Source organism: Artibeus jamaicensis, unplaced genomic scaffold, assembly GCF_021234435.1.
Source record: "Artibeus jamaicensis isolate MK-2021 breed Jamaican fruit bat unplaced genomic scaffold, CSHL_Jam_final contig_452, whole genome shotgun sequence".
In the NCBI taxonomy this organism is placed as follows: Eukaryota; Metazoa; Chordata; class Mammalia; order Chiroptera; family Phyllostomidae; genus Artibeus; species Artibeus jamaicensis.
The window spans coordinates 5,811,445-5,837,731 of record NW_026521837.1 but is presented as its reverse complement, the minus strand read 5'-3'; the positions used below and the strand labels follow the sequence as shown (position 1 = coordinate 5,837,731).

The 26,287-nt window shown below is 39.9% G+C and overlaps 1 protein-coding gene across 2 annotated transcripts in view; it reads left to right on the top strand.

Moving 5' to 3' along the window:
• The window catches only part of LOC119040114 (broad substrate specificity ATP-binding cassette transporter ABCG2-like), an 87,941-nt gene extending 63,172 nt beyond the window's left edge, over positions 1-24,769 (top strand). For both annotated transcript variants that reach the window (XM_053666376.1, XM_053666377.1), the window contains exons 11-16: positions 5,032-5,121; positions 5,656-5,780; positions 7,031-7,185; positions 9,429-9,518; positions 10,389-10,471; positions 24,565-24,769. In XM_053666376.1, coding sequence (XP_053522351.1) covers positions 5,032-5,121; positions 5,656-5,780; positions 7,031-7,185; positions 9,429-9,518; positions 10,389-10,471; positions 24,565-24,712 — 691 coding nt within the window. In that variant the 3' untranslated portion in view covers positions 24,713-24,769. The remainder of the gene's footprint in view (positions 1-5,031; positions 5,122-5,655; positions 5,781-7,030; positions 7,186-9,428; positions 9,519-10,388; positions 10,472-24,564) is intronic.
• The last annotated feature ends 1,518 nt before the right edge of the window (positions 24,770-26,287 follow it).

The window sequence follows — 26,287 nt, the reverse complement described above, 5'->3', positions numbered from 1 at the left end:
TGTGACGCAAACACTTCGAAGCTGATTAAGAATCTGTTGAAAGTGATCCACATTCTGGAAGGCCTGCAGCAAACAGAACACCTGAGAATGTTGAATGTGTGTGGGCTGCAATCCACAGAGATCAACGACTGACAGTGTGAGAACTAGAAGCTGATATGGGGGTTCCAAAAACTACTTTGTTTGAGATTTTGATGCAGGATTTTGGCATGAAATGTGTTGTGGCAAAATTTGTTCTGTAGCTTCTGTTATTAGAGCAGAAGGAACATTGTGCTGCAATTGCTAATGACTTGATTCAAACCACAACCAATGAACCAGATTTCCTCAAGAAGGTCATAACTGGAGATTAATCGTGGGCCTATGGCTCTGATCCAGAAACAAAGGCCCGGTTGTCCCAATGGAAGTCACAAGAAAGTTACAGTGAGATCAAAACCATGTTAACTGTGTTTTTTGATTGGGAAGGTGTTGTCCATCACAATTACAAGCTCTTCCAGACCAAACGATTAATAAGGAGTAGCACCTCAATGTTCTTTCTTGGATCAGAAATGCAGTACAATGAAAATGGTCACAGCTGTGGCAGATTCATCACAACAATGCACCTTCTCATGCATCATGTCTGGTGCAGAGTTTTTTTTGTGAAACATCAAATCACCCAGGTGGCTCCAACGCCTTACAGCCCAGATTTGGTGCTCTTACAACTCCTGGTATTTCCCAAAACAAAAAATCACCTTTGAAACGGAAGAGATTTTAGACCATTGATGAGATTCAGGAAAATACAGGTATGATGGGGCAGCTGATAGTGATTCCAACAAAGAATTTTGAAGGGTGTTTTGAACAGTGGAAGAGATACCGAAGAACTGTGTGAGGTCCCAAGGTGCCTGCTCTGAAGGGGATAGAAGTGTCATTGCCCTATGTACATATTTCTTATATCTTGTATTTCTTCAATAAACGCCTCTATTTTTCATAGCGCATGGCTGGGTACTTTCTGGACAGGCCTCATATAATGGTAAAATGTACAGAACATAAAGTTTACCCTCAAATCCAGTGGCAATTACCTGGGCAATTCAGTGGCATTAATTACATTCACATTGTTTTACAACCAAAGTAGGATAGTTACAAGCTAAGAAAATTCTTTAGCAAGTGGAATGGGGAAACTGAGACAGCTGATTCATATTGGCCTCATCAGGTGCACTAATTCACCTGCTTCCTTCTCCCTTGAATGACCACTCACTGAAAAATTAAGCCCTCAGGACAGCAAGCTTCTCGTCATCATCAAATAATGTTAGGAGAAAAACCTCCAGTCTGTCCATCACAGAGATTTTTGCTCAAACTGGAGATAACATCTAGGCCGCAGTTGTGTTGCAGCGTTAGACCCAAAAGGCAGAAAAATGAGATGAAGCGACACCATGGCTGGCATCAGGACCAGCTGCAATGATCAAGGTCCCCTACTCCAGTACAGACCATGATCCTGACCCTATATTCTCATTTTGATGCATCAGCATATTAAAAGACAGGCCTGGAAAGCTGATAAGATTCTCCCCTGAGACATCCCTTAAAATTCCTGCTTTTAGAAAACCTATAAAAACCCTGATGACAAAGAATACAGCAGGCACTGTCTCCCTAGAGCAAGCTCGTGGCCTCTTTTTTCAGGTGTGTAATTTTGCTTTCCTTCTAAGCATTAAAGGTCCCCACAAGACCTACAACCAGAAATGCAGTGGGAGAGGGTGGCTTGTCTTGAGCTAACCGCTTGAACCTGTCTTTGGGGCCTTTCTTTTGCTTCTGTAACTTGTATCCTGAGTCCACACAGTCCAGCTGGCTCACTTATTCTGCCTATTTAACTTCATTTCTAAAAAACCAAGGCAGTTCTCTGAGCAGCACACTGGAATCTTCTCTTCCAGTGTACTTTTACTTTGCCTGCTAAATAAAGATCCTCTTGCACAAGAGTTCTTGGCTCTGAATTTTTTTTTTTTTTTGCTAGCGAACTCAAGAACCAAGGAGTCAACATTGCTGCCAACACAACCATCACAACCATCCAGCTCTAGAACATCTTTTCTCATTTCCAAAGCGAATCTCTGTACCCATTGAACACTAACTTCCCATTCCCTCTTTCCCCAGCCCTTGGAAACATCATCATACTTTCTGTCTCTGAATTTGACCACTGTAGGTACCTCATATAAATGGAATCATATAGTATTTGTCCTTAGGTGATTGGCTTATTTATCTTAGCATAGTATCCTCAAAGTTAATCCATGTTGTAGCATGTATTATAATTTCTTCCCTTTAAAAGCTGAGTAACATTCCTTTGTAATATTTTGTTTATCTTATTTACCACATTTTGTTTATTCATTTACCTGCCCATGGAAACATGGGCTGTTACCACCTTTGGCCGTTGTGAATACTGCTGCTATGAATATGAATATGAGTATGCAAATGAGTATGTGTTTGCGTCTCACTTTAAATTCTTTTGGATGTATACCCAGAAGTGGAGTTATTGGATCAACTGGTTATTCTATCATTTTTTTGAGGAAGTTCCATCCTGTTTTTCTATAGCAGCTGCATCATTTTGCATTTCGACCAGCAGGGCACAAAGGTTCTGTTTCTCCCCAGCCTGGGCAACACTTACTGTTTTTCTTTATAGCAGCCACCCTAATTGGGGTAAATGGGTATCTCATTATGGTTTTGATTTGTATTTCCCTGCTGATTAGTGGTGTTAAGCATTTTCTCATGTGGTCATTGGCTTTTTATGTATCTTCTTTGGAGAAACGTTTATTCAAGTAACTTGCTCTTTTTTCTTTAACTGGACATTTTTATTTTTAAGCTGTAAAAGCTCTTTATCTATTCTGGTTACTAACCCCTTATTGCACATAAACTTGTGAATATATTCTGCTATTCTGTGGGTTGTCTTTCAGTCTGTTGATAGTATCCTTTAATAAATAGAGTTTTAAATTTTGTCACAATCCAGTTTATCTAATTTGTTTTTGTTTTGTTGCCTGTGAACTAATTTCCATTCTATTTTTTACGCGTTTGATGTGGTGAGGTGAATGGCACTCAGTTTTTCCTAACTTTAACATGGGTAATTACCAGAAAAGACTTAGACTGTGTTAAATTATTTAACAAAAAGCATTTACTAAAAATAAATTTTAGTAATTGTGAAGTAGGAAGCAATTGTGATTCGTGTACACATTCAGTGGCAGAGCTAAACTAGGGACTGAAGTAAAGCTCATTTGTCATTGGTGGCTGCAGTTCACGTTCAGAAACCAGGCGGAGCGGTGGGCCGGAAAACCTGCAGGCAGTTACTGCACATCTGAAAACAAGCGCTATTTTGCAAACCACTCCCCAGATGCTTTCCTCAAACGGGGACAAGCTGGCTTCTAATCATGTGTACAGTGTGAGCCTCTTTTACGTAAGGGTTACTGTACAGAGTTGTGGTGATAGCTAAACAAATAATATGTATGAAGAGAAAAGGTCTTTAAAAAATGTATCTGGATCCATGAGTTGATATTAATGACATGGGTTACCACCTTAAAAGGAATTACAACACATTAAATTCTTTGACAATAAAAGCTGTTTTTACCATAACAAAATTATCTGATGATTTATAAGGAATTTCTTTATCTACCAGTTCAAATCATTATGAACATTATTGTACTGTTAGAAGAAAGACTTAAAAAATTGAACTGAATGTTGCCATGTCCCCTTTTTCTGACATAGGCTATCCTTTGATATTAGGCTTTTAAAAAAAATTATAAAAGATTGCATAGCTGCTTCTGTACTGGGCCTGGCTATATTCTACTTATTCATTATTGTATAAATATCTTCTTTTATATCAGGCTGTTACCTAAGTTCTGTTCTTTATTATTATCATTATTATTGGTGATAAAAAATTATTAAGTATCTATTAACTCTTTGCTTTGGGGGTTGTACACTCAGATTTGCATAATGTACCACTTATTCTCTTTGTTTCTGTTTGCATCCATAATATCAATTAAATTGTGTGGTTGTGCAGGGAAGTGCAACACTGTTTGGGGGATGCGGGCATACTTTCATAAAATTTAGAGTTCCATCAAAGTGCAGATGAACTGAATACTTTCTTTTTAGACCTTATTTTACTGAGAGGGAAGCATTAATAGTCTTCCTCTTCGTACGTATGCACAAGTTAATTTTCCTTTAGGAGTGTGATTCGCTTCCTCTTTGAGTGCACAGGCAGCCACGCTGGCAGTGGGTTGTCAAGGACAACACGAGGTTCTTCTCCTGACTGAGAGATGAATGTGTCTAATGAGGTGTCCACGGAGCTTTCCCTCCACCATCTTTCACTTGGTCCCCTCATGTCTTAGTTCCTTCTTTACTCAACTGTGACAAACTGGCTAAGAGAGGTTTCTAACCTTTGCAGGTTTTGACTATTTCTCTGTTCATGCATTAGGATGGTACTTGTGTTTTCATTAGTTAAAATTAAAGGTGGTGGCATTTTTATGACCTTTGTAATCATCACCTTGGCTGCCATAACAACCACAGACTGAATGGCTTAAACAACAGATACCTATTTCTTACAATTTGGAGGATGTGGGTGCCACCATGCTGGGTTCTGAAGAGGCCCTCTTCTGGCTTTCTGCTCCCTGCTGAGTCCCCATGTGGCAAAGAGAGAGCCCTGACATCTTTTCCTTGTCTTCAGACACCCCATCCTGAGGGCCCCAGCCCCATGACCTCATCTAAACTTAGCTTCCTTCCAAAGATGCTATCTGTAAATATCTTCACCTTGAAGGGTAGGGCTTCAACATAAGGGTTTTGGGGGAGACAGTTCAATCCATGGCAACCCAGGTCTGTGAATTTTAACCTGTGCCATGTGGAGTCCCAGGGACCCCACTGGGGAGACTCTGGGGGGAGACCTAAGGGAGTTTGTACTTCCCTCCCCTCACTCTTTTAACTTGAACACTTGCACAATGTCAGAAGGTATCACTTGAAGAGTTTTGCAGGTAGAAGAATGACCTAAGAATGTTTGACTGATTGCAGTGCTTTTGTTCTCTTCTCTCATCGCAGAGCTGGGGTGCTCTTCTTCCTGACAACCAACCAGTGCTTCACCAGTGTGTCTTCTGTGGAGCTCTTCGTGGTTGAGAAGAAGCTCTTTATGTGAGTGTGTCTCTGTTCTGGGAAGGGGGCCGTCCATCGTCAGGGTTATTGGTCAGACGGATCACATGCTGAAATGGGCCAGATTGGTTCCTGGGGATTACTAGGGATTATTGAGAAGCAGCAGCCAGGGGCTTGGAGGGGAATCATGAGCATAAGGGGCCTGTGACCAAGGCAAAAGGAGTTTCAAGATTAGGGTAATAGCCTCAAATGCAAATGGTACAGGAGGAGATTTAGAATACGTTCACCTGGAGTGGAGGTTCCGAGGGCAAAGTGGGCGGCCTTAGGAGGGAATTCTACAGTGAGAAGAGGGGTCATCACACAGAGCAGGTTGGGAATGGTGTGTCGGGGGAAGTGAGGCCCTGAGATGGTGCCTTATGCTCACTGGGTGGGGGTAGAGGGTTAACCTGGGGGATGTGGAAGCTGTGGTTGTTAGACCCCTGGTGGCAGCAGATTTTTGGAGCAAGTGGCTTAATCACTGAGTCTGTGCCTCCCTAAATTCATGTGGGATGCCCGGTGTGAATTTTTGTTTTTTAGGCATGAATATATCAGTGGATACTACAGAGTGTCATCTTATTTCATTGGGAAACTGTTATCTGATTTACTACCCATGAGGATGTTACCAAGTATTATATTTACTTGTATAACCTACTTCATGTTAGGTAAGCAGTAAGACAGAAAGTACCTGTCTGTAACGTGGGATGTGAGGAGAAGCTGATTTCTTTTTGAGAGAATGTTTTTGGTTCTCAATACTGTAAAACAGTGTTGAGATAAGGAACCATGAGATAAGGAAGTGTCTGTCTGTTGTGTACACTCTGAAATAGCAATTCCCTGAGTTCATTTATGTCAAGTCTCTTCCCACACTAATGTTTATAGCTTTTATAAAATGATGTTACTCAGTGATGGTGTGTGTCATATACAGACGTGCAAAGAATTCATCAGTAATTGAGACTTTGCTGGAGGAGCTGGAGCTGTGACATTTATTGCCTATCTATTTGTGTTCTTATGTGTATATGTACATACACACATAGAAACTGAAAACAGCAACTTTTGGAGTTTATTGTTTTAGTAAGAATACTTTTTTTTGTGCATGAAGACAGATTCATGTGTGCACTGTGTTAAGGATTCTCCCCCGGCTCATTGCCTTGGAATTTACATATATTTCACTGTGTACACATACTTGGACACTAGTAATACATATAATTTTGAAAAAGCACTGTAGAAGAAGACATACCGATTGAGTTTCAACTTCCATTTTACAAATGAAGGATGTGTCTGAAAGAATTAGGCACACAGCCTGGATCCTCAGGCTCCTGACGAGTGTCCCTATGGCTGTGACAAACTCTTCAGTGTGTGACCTGGAATAGTGCCCCACTATAGTTTAGAAGGTGCTTCCTGAATCCCCAGCTCTACGGTACTTTGTCTCAGAGAACCGAGTTCTGCAACCCTCCCTCAGACAGTGACACTGCTGGGAGGTCGCATCATCCTGACATTCCCAGGTTCCTCACTCCCACAGTTAGAGGAAACAGTGAGTAATGTGGGGCTGTCTGGGTGAAAAGAATGTGCTCTTGACAAGTTCCCTTCTCAGGGAGAAGGCAGCAGAAGTCCAGCCAATGTGTTGCCTCCAGCCCTCATCCCAGGCACTCAGCAATTGTTCATAATTATGCAGTAAGGAGCACAGGTGTTACACGAACAAGTGCTCGTGCAGTAGTGTGAAAAAGAAAACTGGGTGCTAGCTCTATGCAGTCATGCGGGGGTAGGGGGACAATGAAATTGGTGACTCAGGGTGGTTGGATAGAGGGTGAATTTTTCATTCTGGTGATTGTTTCTTAAAACATTTGCACAATAAACAATGAATCCCAGATGCACAGTGACCTTGGTGGTTGTATTAACCCCCTCTTTTCTTCCTAAGGATTGAAGCCAGTGGTGGAGTCCTTCTTCATCATGATGTTTACCCTTATGATGGTGGCTTATTCGGCCAGTTCTTTGGCTCTGGCCATAGCAGCAGGTCAGAGTGTGGTGTCCGTAGCAACACTTCTCATGACCATCTGCTTCGTGTTTATGATGGTGAGTGGGAACTGCGCTTCTCTGAGAAGTTGTTATTTTTCCTCTTTAATCCTGGCAAGTTCACCTGTCAGGGAAAACCTGCTTTGAGAATCCTTTCAGTGGGACTCTTAGCTTTAAGGAAGCCATGTGTTAAAAGATGGCTTATATTAGAGAGAGTAACAGCTTCTTCTCTACCTTACCCAGCCTTTTTGCTACTGTTCTAAGTATTAGTATAACTTTATTAGTATAACTTTAGTTAACATCTTGACACATATGAGAGTTTCAAAGATGCTTCTTGGTGGCCTATAGTGAAACCTTGGTGACTGGGAACTTCAAAGTCAGAAATATTTCAACTGAAAGATTCCCTCATGGACATGACAGGTTAGTTGCCTGACTTCCATGCTGGGGTTGGAGAACTGCTGGCTTATTTGCCCAGCAGCTGAGATGGTTTGTTTTGATCAAATACTTTCCAAGGGAAAGGCTGAGCTCCATGGGAGAGAGAACAGTGTGTGGCATGGGCGACTGTCTTGGTTCCTCCTATGTTATGAAATTGTTTTAAAAATAGTGAAATATTCCAAAGTCCACACAGTACTAGGCCCCCTCCTTTCTGGGTTCTTGACATTTGCTTATATCAATATATTTCCAATTACCTTTTTTTAACAGTTACTTAGTACTAATCTTCCATGTCCCTAACTTTTGCACACACATAGATTAACAGGTGAAGGAAAGCAGTTAGCACTGTGATTTTCAGCTGGTGTGCCACAAGAAATTTTAAAGCATGCAATACCTGACTATTTAGTCAATGGACTGACCTCTTTTCCCTTAAATTGTCAAATAAGGAAATGGCAACTGCCAATATAACAATTATTGTATCTTGTGAATATATCAAAACTATACCTTTTTTTGTCAGACTGACAAAAAATATATATTGTGGTGTGCTACAGAATTTTAGTCATTAGTTTATGTGTTCCAGGAGATGAAAAAGTTGGAAGTCACCGAGTTAGCACATTTCCCATTCTACATCCACTATACTGGGATTCTTAGCCTGTTTACTTAATATACATGTTGTTTCCATAGATATCTTAAAGGTTTTTAAATAGCACAGTATTTTATTTTTATTCTTTTTAAATTTATTGGCTCTAGAGAAAGAGGGAGGAAGAGAGAGAAACATCGACTTGTTCCGCTTGTTTATGTATTCATTAGTTCCTTGTTGTATGTATCCCGACCAGAGATTGAACTCTCAGTCCTGGTGTATCAGGATGACATTCTAACCAACTGAGCTACCCAGCAAGGCTTGCATAGCACATACTCTTGCTATTGGAAACTAACAATCTAAACATAATTGAAAAACTGATAAACCTTGTGTGAATTTCATATAATGTCATCCAATAAGTTAAATGTCATTCAATATAAAAAAATGTCTTTGGTATTTTAGATCCGCTGATTTGTTTTTATTATTTGGTTTTAAAACCAAAGACATAAAACCATATTTTCCTGAAAGATGTTATATGGTTAACACTTGGTCTAATCAAGTTAAAAAATATGTAGTCACACCAGCATCATTGTCATTGCTATGCCCACCGTAGCATTCTGAGGGCCAGTTAGGGGGCGTTTTGTAGAAACCTCTTCTTTGTAGCCACCTCTTGCTGGAGTGGTCCTTCCTGGGCTCTCCACGGCAATACTGCTTTTGGTCACTTTAGATGAAGGTATGAACCACATGTTATTCTACAGTTTGCCACATTATGTCTAGGACTTGGGTCATTATAAGCATGCATTCTGAACCCCAAATTATTCCTAAAGTCATGTGGAGATAGAACACAAACCCTTGTCCATAACACCACCTACCATGTTACTGAAGTACAGAGGGGCACGAGGTGCTCAGGACATGTTCTGCGTGTCTGTTGGTGGGAACGTGTAGTGGTTGCAGCATTAGAACAGTCAGGACTATGGACATTCCACCGGGTGCCGTTACAGACAAAGGAAAAGCCTCAACAATTAAGGATCTTCTGATTAGATGAAATATGGATATATTGTCATTCCTTTAAAACCACAAACAGCCTGAGCTGTAGAGAGGAATACAGCTATAGAGAAGAATACATACGCAAAGAAGATGTAATAAGTCCTAGGAGGAGCAGAAGGAATTTCGAGAAAGAATTGGCCTTAGCAGAAATGTTTACAAGGTTGTAGGGACTGAAAGAGGGTAACCTCCAGAATTCTTCATGAAATCACTCCACCAGTTCTGATGTTGCATTTGCTCTGTGTAGATTTTTTCAGGGCTGTTGGTCAACCTCCGGACCGTTGCGCCTTGGCTTTCATGGCTTCAGTACCTGAGCATTACTCGATATGGCTATGTGGTAAGTTCTCCTCTTCTGTCCCTGTGACTAGGCCACTGTCCCCATGCTAGGAGCAATCAGAGTAAAGCCTGACCATCTCATGTTCCCAGACATGAGCTGTGGAGGTCTCCCAGGATTTTCCTTTCAGGAGCGGTGAAGGACAGTTTCCTGTTAAGCCTTGGGTGAACTTGGCTTTCCAGCCACTGTTGTGTGAGGGAGGTGAAGGGTGGGGTGATAACTCACAGTTAAGGAGGAAGATTGACCAATTGATTTAGAAAATATAGTTTCAGTTCAGTAAGAAAATACATGAGAAGATGGACATCTAGATTACATATTTTTTCTTGACTACATATTTTATATTGCAAAGGGAATTAGAAAAACTAAGACCACTTCATATTCACAGCCATTATTGGCTTTAGAATCTAGTCTACTCCAATGAAAACTGTGTCTTAGTATAGTATAAGTGAGTTTCAACTCACAAGAATTACAACTGGTTTTGATTTAAACAATGAATAACAATACAAAAGATGTTAGCATAAATTAACAGTAGTCATTGATTGCCATTATATCATTGTAATTATAGTGCTTGGGGTTATAACATTGGGAAGAAAGGATGAAGGTGGTATGGGGTAATGTAGCCAGAGGTCTTCCCCTCTTAGGAAATACTTTACTTCCTGTGTATTGGAAGCCAAAATTCCAACCAAAGGCTTCTTGATTGCCAGGAACAATCATTTTAATTGCTCTGGTGTGATGAAGACTGTGTATGTGAAAATTGTGTTGTTTTCAGATATAACAATAAAGATTAAACTATAAGAATGCAATTGTGATAATTCTTTAGAAACTTTTTGAAATTTAAACTGTTTACCTTGCCTGTTGCCCCTTGTATTATAGGCTTTGCAGCATAATGAATTTATGGGACTAAACTTCTGCCCAGGAGTCAATGTAACAGCAAACAGTACCTGCGGCTTTACAATGTAAGTTTGCTTTCAGCATCAGTGTGGATTTGCTTAATGTGTGGCAGGATGGAAGAAGGCCACTGGGCTTAGCTTATGAGTCAGTCCTTTCAGGGACAGTGACTTCTCTAAGCCTAACGGGTCTTATCTGTAAAGTAAGGTGTGCACTAAAGCATATGAAATACAACATCCAGTCTACTATGGTCAAAATTGTATTTAAGTGGGAAAATATTTCTTATGTGCTGTTTGTTTGGGGACTTTTAAAAGATCCTTTTGCTGTTTTGCTTGTGAGTATGAAATTTCATTTTCAGAACATTTGCTTTGTAATCAGTTGCCTTGATATTTTAGCAAGGCATACAGTATCTGTACTGCTGGATTATGCGAAGTGTATGGGTCCATCAACTTCTGGCTTCCTGTGAGCCCAACCCATGGCCAGGAGTGAGAGGTGGAGGGTGGCAAAATTGGAAAGACAGTGAATATTTTCCTGCCACCATCATGGCACTTGTTTCTTGCTCCTGTACTTAAGAGACATCATGAAATCAAACCACGCACCGGTTTTGGTTTTGTTTCCTGAATTGACTTGGACTACTGCCAATGGAAGTATCCTCCACAGAAATTAACACATGGTTTAGTAAGCTTAAAAGAAATCCCCTCTTTGGCATTATGTCAATAAAACAGAAATGCAGATTTTAATAAAATTAGAGAATGTTTTTAAAAAATTAAATGACACTTTCTTCTTTTCTTTCTTTTTTTAAAATTGTTGTTCAATTATAGTGGTCCCAATATTTTCCCTGTTGCTCTCCCCTGCCCTGTCCACCCCCTTCCAATGCCCACAGTCAATTTCCACCCTGTTGTCCATGTCCATGGGTCCTTTATAGATGTTCCTTGACTTGCCCCTTCCCCTTCTTTACCCTGCTATGCTCCTGTCCCTGCCCCTCTAGTCATTGTCAGATTGTTCTTTATTTCCATGTCTCTGATTCATTTTGATCACTCGTTTGTTTTGTTGATTAAGTTCCACTTATAGGTGAGATCATATGGTATTTGTCTTTCACCATCTGGCTTATATCACTTAGCATAATGCTATCTATTTCCATCCATGCCGTTGTGAAGGGTAGGAATTCCTTCATTCTTTCTGCTGCATAGTATCCCACTGTGTAAATGTACCACTGTTTTCTTGATCCACTCAATTTCTGATGGGCACTTAGGCTGTTCCCAGCACTTGGCTATTGTAAATAATGCTGCTATGAACATTGATGTACTTAGGCTCTTTTGAATTGGTGTTTCAGGATTCTTAGGATATAATGCCAGTTGTGGGATCACTGGATCAAAAGGCAGTTCCATCTTTAGTTTTTTGAGGAAATTCCATACTGTTTTCCACAGTGGCTGCACCAGTCTGCATTCCCACCAATAGGGCACTAAGGGTTCCTTTTCTCCACAACCTCACCAGCACTTATTGTTTGTTAATTTCTTAATGATGGCCATTCTGATCAGTGTGAAGTGGTATCTCATTCTGTTTTCAATTGGTTTGTCTCTGATAACTAATGATGCTGAGCATCCTGTTATATGTTTCTGGATCCTCTGTATGTCCTCCTTGGAGAAGTGTCTGTGCAGGTCCTATGCCCATTTTTAGTTGGACTGTTTGTCTTCCTAGTGTGGAGTCATGTGAGTTCTTTATAGATTTTGGAGATCAAACCTTTGTCTGAGGTATCATTGACAATTGTGTTTTCCCATATGGTTGGTTCTCTTTTTATTTTAATATTGTTTTCTTTAGCTTCGCAGAAGCTTTTTATTTTGATGAGATCCCATTTGTTTATTCTTTCCTTTATGTCCCTTGCTCTAGGGGACATATCAGTAAAAATGTTGCTGCATGAAATATCTGAGATTTTCCTGACAATGTTCTCCTCTAGGACTTTAATGCTGTCACAGCTTATATTTAAGTATTTTATCCACCTTGAATTTATTTTGGTGTATGGTATAAGTTGGTGCTCAAGTTTCATTTTTTTGCATGTAGCTATCCAGTTCTCCCAGCATCATTTGTTAAAGAGCCTATTTTTACTCCATTTTATGTTGCTGCCCCCTTTGTCAAATATTAATTAACTGTAGAGATGTGGATTCATTTCTGGGCTCTCTGTTCTGTTCTGCTGCTCTTTGTGCCTGTTTTTATGCCAGGACCAGGCTGTTTTGATTACAGTGGTCTTGTAATCAAGGGATTAGGATACAGCTTTTGTAATATAGCTTGGTATCAGGTATTGTGATCCCTCCCACTTTGTTCTTCTTTTCTCAGAATTGCAGCTGCTATTCAGGGTCATTTATGGTTCCATATAAATTTTTGAAGTGTTTGTTCTATGTCCGTGGAATATGTCATTGGAACTTTAATAGGTGTTGCATTGAATGTGTAAATTGCTTTGGGTAGTTATGGACATTTTGATGATTTTTTTAAAAATATTGTATTTATTTATCTTTAGAGGGGAAGGGAAGGAGAGAGGGGGAGAAATATCAATGCATGGTTGCCTCTTGTGCGTCCCCTGCTGGGAACTGGCCTGCAATCAGGCATGTGCCCTGACTGGGAATCGAACTGTGATCCTTTGGTTCTCAGGCCCACGCTCAATCCACTGAGCTACACCAGCCAGGGCTGATGATGTTAATTCTTCCAATCCATGAACAACGTATATGTTTCCATTTGTTTTTGTCTTCCTTGATTTCTTTCTTCAGTGTTGTGTAGTTTTCTGCATATAGGTCTTTTACCTCCTTGGTTAGGTTTATTCCTAGGTATTTTATTTTTCTTTTCACTATGTTGAATGGGATTTTTTTCTTGATTTCTGCTTTTGCTGTTTCATTGTTGGTATACAAAAATGCCTTTGATTTCTGGATATTGACTTCGTATCCCACTGTTTTGACAAATTCATTTATTAGGTTGAGCAGTTTTTTGGTAGAGTCTATAGGATTTTCTATGTAAACTATCATGTCATCTGTAAACAGTGACAGTTTTGTTTCCTCCTTTCTGATTTGGATGCCTTTTATTTCTTTTTCTTGTCTGATCACTGTGGCTAAAACTTCCAATACTAATTGAATAGAAGTGGCAAAAGTGAACAACCTTGTCTTGTTCCTGATCTTAGTGGAAAAGATTTTAATTTTTGCCCATTGAGTATGATGTTGGCTGTAGGTCTCTCATATATGGCCATTATTATATTAAGGAATTCTCCCTCTATTCCCACTTTCCTGATCATATATGGCTGATCGTATACGATCGTATATACTCCCACTTTACTTTATCATATATGGGTGTTGTACCTTATCAAAAGTGTTTTCTGCATCAATTGATATTATCGTGTGATTTTTGTCTTTGCTTTTGTTTATGTGATGTATTACATTTACTTATTTGCGACTATTGACCAATCTTGCATCCCTGGGATGAATGCCACTTGGTCATGGTGTAGGATCTTTTTGATATATTGTTGGATGCGGTTTGCCAATATTTTGCTGAGGATTTCAGCATCTATGTTCATCAGCAATATTGGCCTGAAGTTTTCTTTCTTTGTTGTGTCTTTATCTGGTTTTGGGATTAGAATACTGGTGGCTTCATAAAAAGAGTTTGAGAGTTTTCCATCATTTTGGATTTTTTGGAATAGTCTGTGAAGAATAGGGGCTAGCTCTTTCTTAAATGCTTTGTAGAATTCTCCTTTGAAACCATCTGGTGCACAGCTTTTGTGCTTCAGGAGTTTTTTGATTACTGCTTCAATTTCTTTTGCTGTTATTGGTCTGTTCAGGGTTTCTGCTTCTTCATTGAGTTGTGGAAGATTATATTTTTCTAGAAATTTGTCCATTTCATCTAAGCTTTCAAATTTCTTGGCATACAGTTCTTCATAGTAATTTCGTACAATCCTTTGTATTTCTGTGGTGTCAGTTGTAATCTCTCCTCTTTCATTTCTGATCGTGTTTATTTGGGTCCTCCCTCTTCTTTTCTTGACGAGCCTGCTTAAAGGTTGTCTATTTTGTTTATCTTTTAAAAAACCAGCTCCTAGACTCATTGATCCTTAGAATTTGCTTTTAGTCTCTATGTCATTTAATTCTGCTCTAATCTTGGTTATTTCCTTCCTTCTACTTACATTGGGCTGTCTTTGTTGTTGTTCCTCGAGTTCTTGTAGGCGTAGGGCTAGGTGTTTGTTTGAAATGTTTCTATCTTCTTTAGGTAGGCCTGTATTGCTATGAACTTCCCTCTCAGGACTGCCTTCGCTGTGCCCCTTAAGTTTTGGGTTGTTGTGAGTTCATTTTCATTTGTTTCCAGAAACTTTTTGATTTCTTCCCTAATTTCATTCTTGACCCATTCATTGTTTAATAGCATGCTATTCAATCTCCATAATTTTGAGTGTTTTGGGTTTTTTCCTTTGGGGTTGGTTTCCAGTTTCAGTCCCTTGTGGTTGGAGAAAATGCTTGGTATGGTTTCATTTTTATTTTAATTTGTTGAGGCTTGTTTTGTGTCCTATCATGTGGTCTATCTTTGAAAATATTCCATGTGCATTTGAAAAGAATGCGTATTTAGCTTCTTTGGGATGGAGGGCTCTATATATATCATTTAAGTCCATTTCATTTAGAGCATTGTTCAGTGCCACAATATCTTTGTTGATATTTTGTTTGGGCGATCTGTCCATTTTTGACAGTGGGGTGTTAAAATCCCCTACTATAATTGTGTTGCTTTCAATGTCTGTCTTGAATTCCTCTAAGATTTTCTTTATATATTTGGGTGCTCCTATGTTGGGTGCATATATATTTACAATGTTTATGTCCTTTTGGTGGATTCTTTCCTTGAGCATTATGAAGTGACCTTCTGGGTCTCTCTTTATGGCCCTTTTATTGAAGTCTATTTTGTCTGATATGAGTATTGCTACCCCGGCTTTTTTTTCCTGTCTCTTTGCTTGGAAAATTTGTTTCTAGCCCTTTAATTTTAGTTTGTGTAGGTCTTTTGTCCTGAGGTGGGTCTCTTGTAGGGCAGAATATGTGTGGGTCATGCTTTCTTACCCATTCAGCTATTCTATGTCTTTTGATTGGAGCATTTAATTCATTTATGTTTAAGGTTATTATTGATAGGTATTTATTCATTGCCATTTTGTACCTGTGTTACTCTGTCTCTCTCTTTTCCTTTTTTTTTATTTTCAGGTATTTGTTTAATGTTGCGTGAATCAATAAGTATGAGTATGTATTTTTTATGTACTACATACAAAAGATATAGTTATTTGAATATTTTTAAATATTTTTTTTATTAATTTTATTTAGTTATTTTTCAAGTACAGTTTTTTGTCTATTTTTCCCATCCCAGCCTCCCCCGCCCCTTGCTCCCCACCTCCCTCCCATTTCCACCCCCCTTAGTTCTCGTCCCTGTGTCCTTCCTATTTATTCCTCCAAATCCCTCCCCCTTTTTCCCCTTAACTTCCCTTCCTTCTCCCCTCTGGTCACTGTCCCCTTGTTCTCTATTTCAGTGTCTTTGTTTTTTTGTTTTTTTTTTTTCCTTTTTTCCTTAAAGCAGTCTTTTTAGCATCTCTTGCAAAGCTGGTTTTGTGCAGGTGTATTCTTTTAGACTTCTTTTGTCTTGGAGCTTTTTATTTGGCCTTCTAACTTGATTGAGAGCCTTGCTGGGTAGAATTGTCTTGGTTGCAGGCCTCTGGTTCTCATTACTTGGAATATTTCTTGCCATTCTCTTCTTGCTTGGAGTGTTTCCATTGAGAAGTCAGCAGCTAACCTTATTGGGGCTCCCTTGTATGTTAGTTACTTCCTTTTTCTCCCTTGCTGCCTTTAAGATTCTCTGTTTATCTTGGAATTTTGCCATTTTAATGATGATGTGTCTTAAAGTGGGCCTCTTTGGGTTTCTCTTGATTGGACTCTGTGATTCCTGGATTTGTATGACTTGTTCTCTCATCAAATTTACGGAAGTTTTCCATCATTATTTTTTCAAATAGGTTTTCTATCCCTTGCTCTTCTTTTTCTCCTTCTGGTATCCCTATTATTCAGATATTATTATGTTTCATATTGTCTTGCATTTCTCTTAATCCCTCTTCATTCTTTCTTAGCTTCTTCTCCTTTTCTTGCTCTTTCTGACTGTTTTCTCCTACTTTGTCCTCCAGCTCGCTGATCTGATCTTCTGCTTCATCTATCCTGCTTTTGATTCCTTCCACTGTGTTGTTCAGTTCAGAAATTGTATTCTTAATTTCCTCCTGGCCCTTGCCGATAGTTTCTATTTCCTTTTTCATGTTGATATGGTTTTCAGTGAGTTCATTGTACCTCCCCTGTAGTTTCTGGTAGCTCATTGTGAGCTCTTTGAAATTCCTGATAACCAGTGCTTTGAATTCAGTATCTGATAGCTGACTTGCCTCTATTTTATCTAGCATTCTTTCTGAGACTTCCTCTTTGCCTTTCATTTGGGGATTGTCTTCCTATTGTTTGTGAGACTCTTCTTGTTAGCATCAGGATCTTAAATTGATTTCTTTTGGCTTCCTGAGTTTATGGTGTGAAATTCTGTGTTATAATACCTGTGAGATTTGGTGGTGTAGTCTCCTTGATCTTCCAAGCTCACTTATCTTGGGCTGTTCTTTAAGTTGGCTCTGTGTTTTCTCTTTGGGTTTTGGTTGTTTTTGGGTCTTTCTTTTGTGGGTCCTTCCCACCAGCTGGTTAACTGATGGTCAGTCTGTCTACCACCTCCTGTAGTCTGTTGTACTACTGGTGAGGGCAGGTTGTGTTAAAGCTAGTTCTTCCTTGTGTACAAGGTTTTGAGGATTTTGTTTTGCTCTTGTTGAGTTGTTTGTACTGGGTAGTTTATCCAGTATTTAGTTGTATTTACAGATAGGTCTTAGATTTAGGTTTGTGTGGTTTCCACTCCCTCTTTCACCTTCTTGTGTTGTTATCTCTTGGTGGTACCTTTGTTGTTGGGTTTTCTCTTCCATTGGGTATCCTCATTTTTACCGCTTCCACCTACTCTTTTTTTTGTGATTAATTGGAGGGAAAGGCAAAATGGTTTATGAAAGCAGAAGAGTATTCTATGATATTTACAGTAGCAGCCGGTAGAGAAAAGATAGGAGATCGTTAGGCTATATATAGTGTTAATTGTAATCTTCAACCCTACTAGCCACTTTTAAGAAATGATGGACAGAAGATAAGACTCTCGTTGGGGAGGGAAGGCTTGTGAGTTGGATCTAGAAAGCAGTGAGGTTTGGGAGGTCAGATTCTGAGGTAAGGTGAGAGTAAAGGATAGTAAATAGGTACAGTTTGTGAGAGAATAGAGTTAATCACTACAGTAATATAGTTCAGGAAACTGTGAAGTGGGTAAAATCCGGGAGGGGTGTTGTGAAGTATTTATAGTTATATAGAACAGCTATTATTTACAATAATAGAGCAATAATCGTATGACAGAATCTATGTGATCTGGGAAACATGAATGGGGGTATAGAACTTTGAGTAGTGTGCTAAAGGATCACAAGTGATGTGAAGGATAGTAAATTAGCAATACACTGTGGAAGAGAGAACAGGGGCAACCTGTCAAATGATACAATATAACAAGCCAAGCAAAGAAGACTATACAGAAAGAAGAGGAATACAAAAATACTATTAAAATAAAAGATGTAAGAATAATGAAAAAAATAATAATACAAATATGCAGCAACTTGTGGCTTCTCTGCTGTAGCAAAGTGAAATTTGTCTCTCTGTCTCTATTGTTGGAATGCCCCCTCTTTGGGTCCAACTCTGGTCTTTTCGCAGTTCCAAGTTATTTGTCTCACTTGTGAGTAAAAGAAAAAAAAAGAAAAAAAAGCAGGAGAAGGGAGGAAGAAGTGATAAGTTTCTCCTTATTGCTTCTTCTGAAGGGAGAAGAAGGAATAAAACGAGAAAGAAGGAAAGAGAGGAAAAGGGTATTGAAAGATAAAACAATAATAAAAATAAAAAAATAAAAGATTACTTTAAAAAAATCTGTTGGTTTCAAACTGGCCAAACTGGTTTTTCTGGTGTCATTGGCTGCAGCAGGCTGAGGGGTAATTGGTGTGGCCTCTTTCCTTTCCCTGTGTATACTCAGGCAGTCCTGGGAGCACTCTCCCCAAGAGCTAGTCTGGCTCCTCTCCCCAGTGCCCCTCACAAGGAATTCTGGTCCTATTCAGAGCACTCTTTTCCCGGGGGTGGGGGTCATTGCCGTGGTCTGGGATGTGGTGCGTGCACCTGGCCAGGTGCCTGGGTCTCCTCGGTTTGGGTGCAAACTCTTCCCATTGCTATGGGGGAACACAAGGCCTTCTGCCCAACCTCAGGATCGCTGCCAGGCTGGGTGGAGAGTAGGCCAAGCAGCTGTCATAGGAGAATCCTTCAAACAGTTTACTTTTGGATAAATTCCTCTTAATCAAATCTGCTGCTCAGTCCAGCCCAATTCACCAACCACACCAGTGACTATTGGAGTCAGAGCCCAACACTGCGCCTCTCAATTCTCCCAAGCCGGCAACCCCAGTCTCTGTGGGTGATCATGGCCCTTGTGTTTGCCTCTTTGTTTTTATTCCCCTCTCTGCAACCTCAAGTAACCAGGTTTCTCCTGGTGTTGCCCAAACCTTGCTTGTCTAGGGAGAAAGGGAGCTGATGACCTGGCTGTCTCCCAAGGACCCCGTAGCAGAATGAGGCTCCCAAAGAATCCATGGTTGACCTGCCAGGTGCTGTTCTTGGGCCAAGGCTGCTGCTGCCCCTGTCTCTGCTTTGGTCCCTGGGACCCTACTCTCCTGCAGCTGTCTCCTTACTGTCTGGTTTTTCAGTGTCCACTACAATTTCTGGTTTCTTATTTTCACATATGCTGGGGTACTGTTGGCTGTTGGCTCTGTTCCTCCACAGATCAGCCAGGTTTTCCTCCCATGTGTTGGGGGAAGTGGAATCCTCTTCGCCTTACTCCATCACCATCTTCCTCCTCTCCCTCTTTTTATCTTGATGAGTCTGCTTCAAGGCTTGCCGATTTTATCTTTTCAAAGAACCAGCTCCTGGATTTATTGATCTTTAAAATTGTGCTTTTAGTCTCTATGTCATTTACTTCTGCTCTGATCTTGGTTATTTCCTTCCTTCTACTTGCTCTGAGCTGTCTTTGTTGTTGTTCCTCGAGTTCTTGTAGGAGTAGAGTTAGGTTGTTTATTTGAAATGTTTCTATCTTTCTTAGGTAGGTCTGTATTGCTATAAACTTCCCTCTCAGGACTGCCTTTGCTGTGTCCCATAAGATTTGAGTTGTTGTGAGTTCATTTTCATTTGTTTCCAGAAACTTTTTTTATTTCTTTCTGAATCTCGTATTTGACCCATTCATTGTTTAATAGCATGTTATTCAATGTCCATGAGTTGAATGTTTTTGTTTTTTCCCCTTGAGGTTGGTTTCTAGTTTTAGTCTGTTGTGGTCAGAGAAAATGCTTGATATGATTTGAATTTTCTTGAATTTGTTGAGACCCTCTGTGTTTCCTGAACTTGGCATGACTTTTCCAATTCACCAAGTTAGAGATATTTTTTGTCATTATTTTTGCAAATGGGTTTTCTATCCCTTGCTCCATTTCTTCTTCTGATATTCCTATGATGCAAATGTTGTTACATTTCCTATTATCCTGAGTTCCCTTAAACTGTCCTCATTATTTTTGAATCTTTTTTGATTTGTTGCCCTACCTGGGTATTTCTTTCTAACTTGTCTTCCAGCTTGCTGATTCAGTATTCTGCTCCATCCAGCCTTCTTATAATCCCTTTAGTGTACTTTTAATCAGGTATCGTATTCTTCAGTTCTCTGGTTCTTGTTCATAGTTTCTGTGTTCTTTTTTATGCTGGTGTAGTTCCCACTCAGTTCTTTGTAGTTGTGTCTGAGTTCCTTGAACATCCTTATAACAACTTTTTTTGAATTCTAACTCTGAGAGGTTGCTTGCCCCAATTTCATTTAGCTCTTTTCCTGGGGATTCTTGCATTCCTCTTGATTGGGGGTTCTTTCTTTGTCTCCCCATATTAGGTGACTCTTTTTGTTTGTTTCTGCATCTCAGGATGCTCTGCTTTGCCTGCTTGTCTTCATGGGGTTGGCTTCTGTGGTAAGAGTTTTGCGGGACTCAGTGGTGCAGTCTCTTTGACCTCCTGATCTGGATGCTCTAGTGTTGCCCTTTATTCAGTTTGTGTGGCCTCTCTTGTTGTACTTGGGCTTTGCTTGTTGGTGGCTCATTTGTGGGTGGGTTCTTCCCTCCATCTGGCTGATTGGTAGTCACAACCCCCGCTGCATCTTGTATGCTGCTGTATAGGTGTTAGTTAGCAAAGCAATATTATCAGAAAACCAAACCCAGTCCAGCAAAAAAAAAATCCTAACACATCAGCAACATCAACAACAATTGGTCAAAGATTAATGAAGTTGGAGAGAGATTAAGAATATTATAGCATAGGAATAAGGGAATATGAGATGACAAAAGGAGGGGAAAATGATTTTGAGTGTGAAGAGGAGAAAAAATAAGAGTAGGTAATAGAAACCAGGCAAAGAAAGGGAGAGAATAAAATTTTTAACATAAGTAAAACAGGGAAAGGCAATGGCAAAAATGGAGTAAAAAAAAAAGGGAAGAGTATACTATGAGGTTTGAAGTAAAATTAAAAAGGCATTGAAACAATGGGGACAAAATTGTAGAAAAATCACAACAGGCTTGATAATGACAACAGCTGAGTGAAGATTAATAAAGGTGGAAAGGGAATAAGAATATTATACAAAAGAAAACAGTTGAATATGAGATGTCTATAGTAAAGAAAACTAATTTTGAGAGGATAGGAGAGGAAAACTAATAAGAGTAAGAAATAGATAGAACCCAGGGGTCTAAGATAGGGGGAAAAATAAAATAAAATTTCTAACTCATCTGATCAAAGGCAGGGGGACAGTATCCTATGGGAGTTGAAGTACAAACAGATAGTGAACAAATAGGAATAATGTTGGAGAAGAACAGCAATAACCATAATATCCTTGCCCAACTAGCCAAAATTTTTATAAAGGTAGAAAGGAAATAAGACTATATAGAAGGGTGGAGGGGGAGAAAATGTGAACTGACTTAAGGAAGGAAGAATGCTTTTGTGAGGATGGTTGGAAGAGAAATAGTAAGACTAAGGAATAGGAAGATGGCATAATGTGGGAGAAAAGATAGTTTACAACAACAATAAGAAAGATCAGGAACAGGCAAAATGGAATAAGACCTGGGAAGGGTGCTATGTGGGATTTGAAATAATAAAATGAAAAAATATATAATATGAATAAAAAAGAATAAAAAATAAAAGACCAAGAGTAGTGAGTTAGTTGGAATACAATTGAAGCAAAAGAAGAAATATTAAAAGACTATGTGAAATTAAAAAAGGAAGGAAAGAAAAAAGCGTGTAAGTTCTGAGGAAGAGTGAGGTGAAACTCATCTCAGCTGTTGGTGTTCACTTTTGTACTTCTTTCTGGATCTGGCTCTGTTTTTTTATCAGCTCAGTCTCCCAGGATGGGTCATCCAACTTCTGACATTGCCCGTGTCTCCTTCACCTGCCCTTAGAGGGAGCTTCTGTCTTGATTGAGAGGGTGGGTGTCTGTGTCTCCCCTGGGAGACACTGCTCATTCATCTGGAAATATTGTGGGTGCATTCCCCATGCCCCTACACCTCCCAGTTTATTTTCAGTAATGTATAGTTTCTGATTAAATAGCTCTCCGTTTCATCAGTGTGGGGTTGGGACAGGGAACAATCAATCTGTCTAAGAGTGTCAGCTGACTCCTGCTGGGTGTAGACTGCAGCTCTGTGTGTGAGCCATGGCTGGGCAGATCCCTGAATCTCCCTTGCTGCACCACTTTCTGAACTTACTGAATTGTTGGCCTCAGTGAAATAGGGCCCTAGGACCCATTGTATTTTGTCTCCCTGGAAGGAGTTCAAAATGGGTTGTTTTAGGCGTTCATCTTGTTGTCTTTCTCTTGTGGAAATGCCCCCTGTAAGAGGTGGGGGCTGGATTCAACCTTCCATTCCCAGAGGTTCTGCCAAGGAAGGGGTTCCAGTCTGGCCTCAAATAATGTTAGGTGCAGTTCCCAGCCCAGTGCCTTCACAGCACACAGGGGCTCACACTCTTCACTCTGCGCAACTGTGCCAGGCTGGCGCTGAGAAACCATCTTGCTTTGAACCCCTTTGATCAATCCACCCAGCTCTGTTGAGTGGGAGCAAATTGTGCCCACAGTCCTCCCTCCTTGTTGACAGGGCAGCTGCATGCTTGGGGTCCCTGCCTAGCATACCTCAGCTCCCCTTTTAATAAAGTCTCTCTGTGTGCTCCCACTACTCCACTTCTCCAGAAAGTCAAGAGTCTATTGCAGTCAAAGACAACTATGGCCCTCCTACACCAGATCCAGACAGTGTGTCTCACACTCTAGAACTCTCCTGGTTGTCATCCTCCACTGCAGCTAGTGTATGCCTCTAGCTGTGTGTGTGTATAGCATGGTTCTCCCTGGTGACTTTGAGTATCCAAGTAGCTCCCAGCCTGTCTGGGGATTCCCTGCCCTGGGAGGGGAAGGAACTGCTAGGCTATTATCTCTGGGCAGGTTTTCCACAGATGCAGGTGCCATGGATGCTGGCACTATGGCTGTTGGTGCCATGCCCAAGGACTTTCTCCATCCATCTATAAAACCTCCTTACCACCCGTTTTGAAGCATCTTTGGTGCTCTTTGGCCTCCAAACTTCATATCAGCTAAGGTTCCATTGACGGTCCACTTTATTTTTCGGAAGATCAGCTCAGTGTCCTAGTTGGGTGCAAGAGCAAGTGGGCTCAGCTCGCACCTACTTGGCTGCAATCTTCAAAATCTAGATGAAACTTTTCTTTCTGATGATTATTAATGGTTTGATTTTGATACATTAATTAATGAGAGAAAAGAGGATGCTGGTATTCTAAATCTCATGACCATTCAAATAGAACAGAAATAATTCTGAATAATAGCACAAACTGCTGTTCTGAAGTGCAGTTAGATTTTGAACAACACAGGTTAGACCTGCGTGGATTCACTTTATACAGGGATTTTTTTTCAATAAATACTGTAAATCTATTTTCTCTTTATAGTTTTAACATTTTCTTTTTTAGCTTACCTTGTTGTAAGAATACAGTATATAATACATGTAACATATAAAATATGTGTTACTTGACTATGTTATTAGTAGGCTTCCATCAACAGTAAGCTATTGGTAATTAAATTTGGGGTGGGGGTTGAAGGTTACACATGGATTTTTGACTGTGCATGCAACTTAGCACCCCTAACCCCACTTTTTTCAAGGGTCAGTTATATTGCCAGGAGACCTCTAGGGTAGGAAGAAAAGGTTTTTAAATTCTGCCCACTCCCTTTAACTTTGATTTGAGTATGACATTTTTCTGGAGCTGTTAAATTCCATGAGTCATACAAAAATGGTACAAGACAATCACTTTGGCTGTGCCAGTTATTTTCAGTACCAGGTGCTGATCTAACCTGTGGCCGGGCTCCTCCATCCTGCTCTACTCCAGCTTCCACTAAGGCCTCCTCCCCCTCACAACAGGCCTGCTCCTTCCAGTCTTGGCTCAAGAGCTGACAGAGAGCAGCTGTCGGGAAACCCTTCCTCCCCTGTTTTTCTAGGTTTAGAATTCTTAGCCTGCATTTCTTTTGTATGGCTGATTTGTGGGTCATGAGTTCTGTTAAGAGCTCTGATGGAGTTGGTAAGGGCCTTAGATGTCACCTGTCAAAGGAGGTTTTCCCCTTTGGGAGTGAGTGAAAAATACTGCTAAATGCCTCTGCCTTTGAAGGGAGCAGCATCATAGATTTGTAAACAAATGAATCTGGAGAGAACAGCACCTTGGTTCAAAGTGTGAGTCTGTGAACTTGGCCAAGTTCCTTAAACCTTAGTCTCTTAAATGTGTATAATATCCACCCTATTGAGTTGCTTCAAGGATTAACTAAACTGTTATAAGCAGGTTGCTTAGCATGGTATCTAGAAGAATTGTACACACTCTTTAACTGTTACCTATTATATATGAAGGGATAGTTATTTAAGACTTGGTAATTTACAGGGAACAGCAAGAACAATGAGTAGAATTGGACAGATGCAGAAAATGCAGTTATATTCTTTTTTTTGTTTGTTTCATTTCAGATGCACTGGAGAAGAATTTTTGATAAACCAGGGTGTCAACACCTCACTGTGGGGCCTGTGGCAGAACCATGTAGCCTTGGCATGTATGCTTGTCATCTTCCTTACAATTGCTTACCTAAAATTGTTGTTTCTTAAAAAATTTACATAAATTTCTTTCTAATTTATATGATTTATCTACTTATTAAAAAGAACATCTTGACTTATATGTTCATGAAGTTTTTTGTTCTTTTCATTTACCATCATATTATTGTTCAGCTAAAATTATTTCCAATAGAAACCATCACAGAAATCAAAAGGAATTGAATTATACATGAAAAGCCCAAGTTATTATCTAGTGATAGTGTGTAACACTTATTAGTTCAAGTAGTCAGTAACCACAGAGAAGAAATCTAGTTTAATTAGTTGACCTAAAAAAATGGAATTCTAGAATCTCGTGACAAGCCACTACCTGTTAGCAGTTTCCTCATCTGTAAACTGCATAGGTGTGCTAGTGCCCTCCAGCTTCAATGTGATAGGAAGCTATGATCTGGCATTATTTAATACATAAGATAACGAATATTGATTTTTATAGTGGAAGTATGAAATCTAGATTATGTTGGAAAAACCCAGTGTCATTTGTAGGGTAAAAGAGCCATTATGATGGACAAAGCTCTGACAAGCCTTGTAGGGTCAGTAGAACTTACTGAGGTTTCTCTGCAGTGGAATCAGAATGTCTCAGGGGTCTTGGCTGGGCCTTTGGTCTGTAGCTGCAGGGAGCCAGGACCTGGTGACTGACCTTTCCTGGGGTTGTTTAGTGTTTACGTGCATGAGATCACCTGGGGCCTTTGCTCAAATACAGATGTCTGTGCCCTGTGAGCCCTGATGCATCAGTATCTCCAGGGCTCTCCATAAAGAACAGTCCATGCCAGGGTTTGGCAATTTCAAGAACTTCCCAGCTCTGAAAATCTTAGACTTGTGATGTAGTAACTGTTACAAGTGGTCCTATCCAGGTTTTCTTCTTCCCTTATATGCATCTCATTTATTCACACATTTTCCTCTTCATTCTAACCTTTACCAGTAATAGGGAAGAGCCTTTTAACTTCTTTTTAATTGGAGGGTTATGTAGGGGAAGGTACAGTTCAGACAGTTGTCATAAAAGTAACACCGCATGCACCCACCAGTCCTGGCCATGAAGTAGACATTACAGCACAGGGAAGCCCCTCACGCCTCTCTCCCCATCACTACTTCCCCACTTCTCTCTGGGATGTTGTATCTCAGATACTCCCCTCTATTGTATGTCAGGCCATCACTGCAGCTCAGTTTTGTGTCCTGTGTGCATAGGTGTATCCTTAGTGAAGTTGCCCCTCCATCTTGTAATGAACTCTTATTTGGGAATATATTGAGATTTATAGAAAAGTTACACAGACAGTGTGGGAAGTTCCCATATGTGCTTTGCCAAGTTTCTCCTAATGTTAGCATTTTATATACAACGATACATGTCAAAACTGAGAAATTAACACTGGTGCATTATTGTTAATTAAATCATGGACTTTACTCAGATTTCACCACTCTACTAATAATACTCTTTTATTGTTCTAGGATCCAGTTCAGGAGATTACATTGTACCTAATCCCTATTTTTAAAAGTAAATACTTTTAAGAATTATAGGAATTAAGTAAGCTGAGGTTCACCAGAGTGAATACACCAGAGTGGAGACATCAGTGACTGGTTATTTTGGAGAATC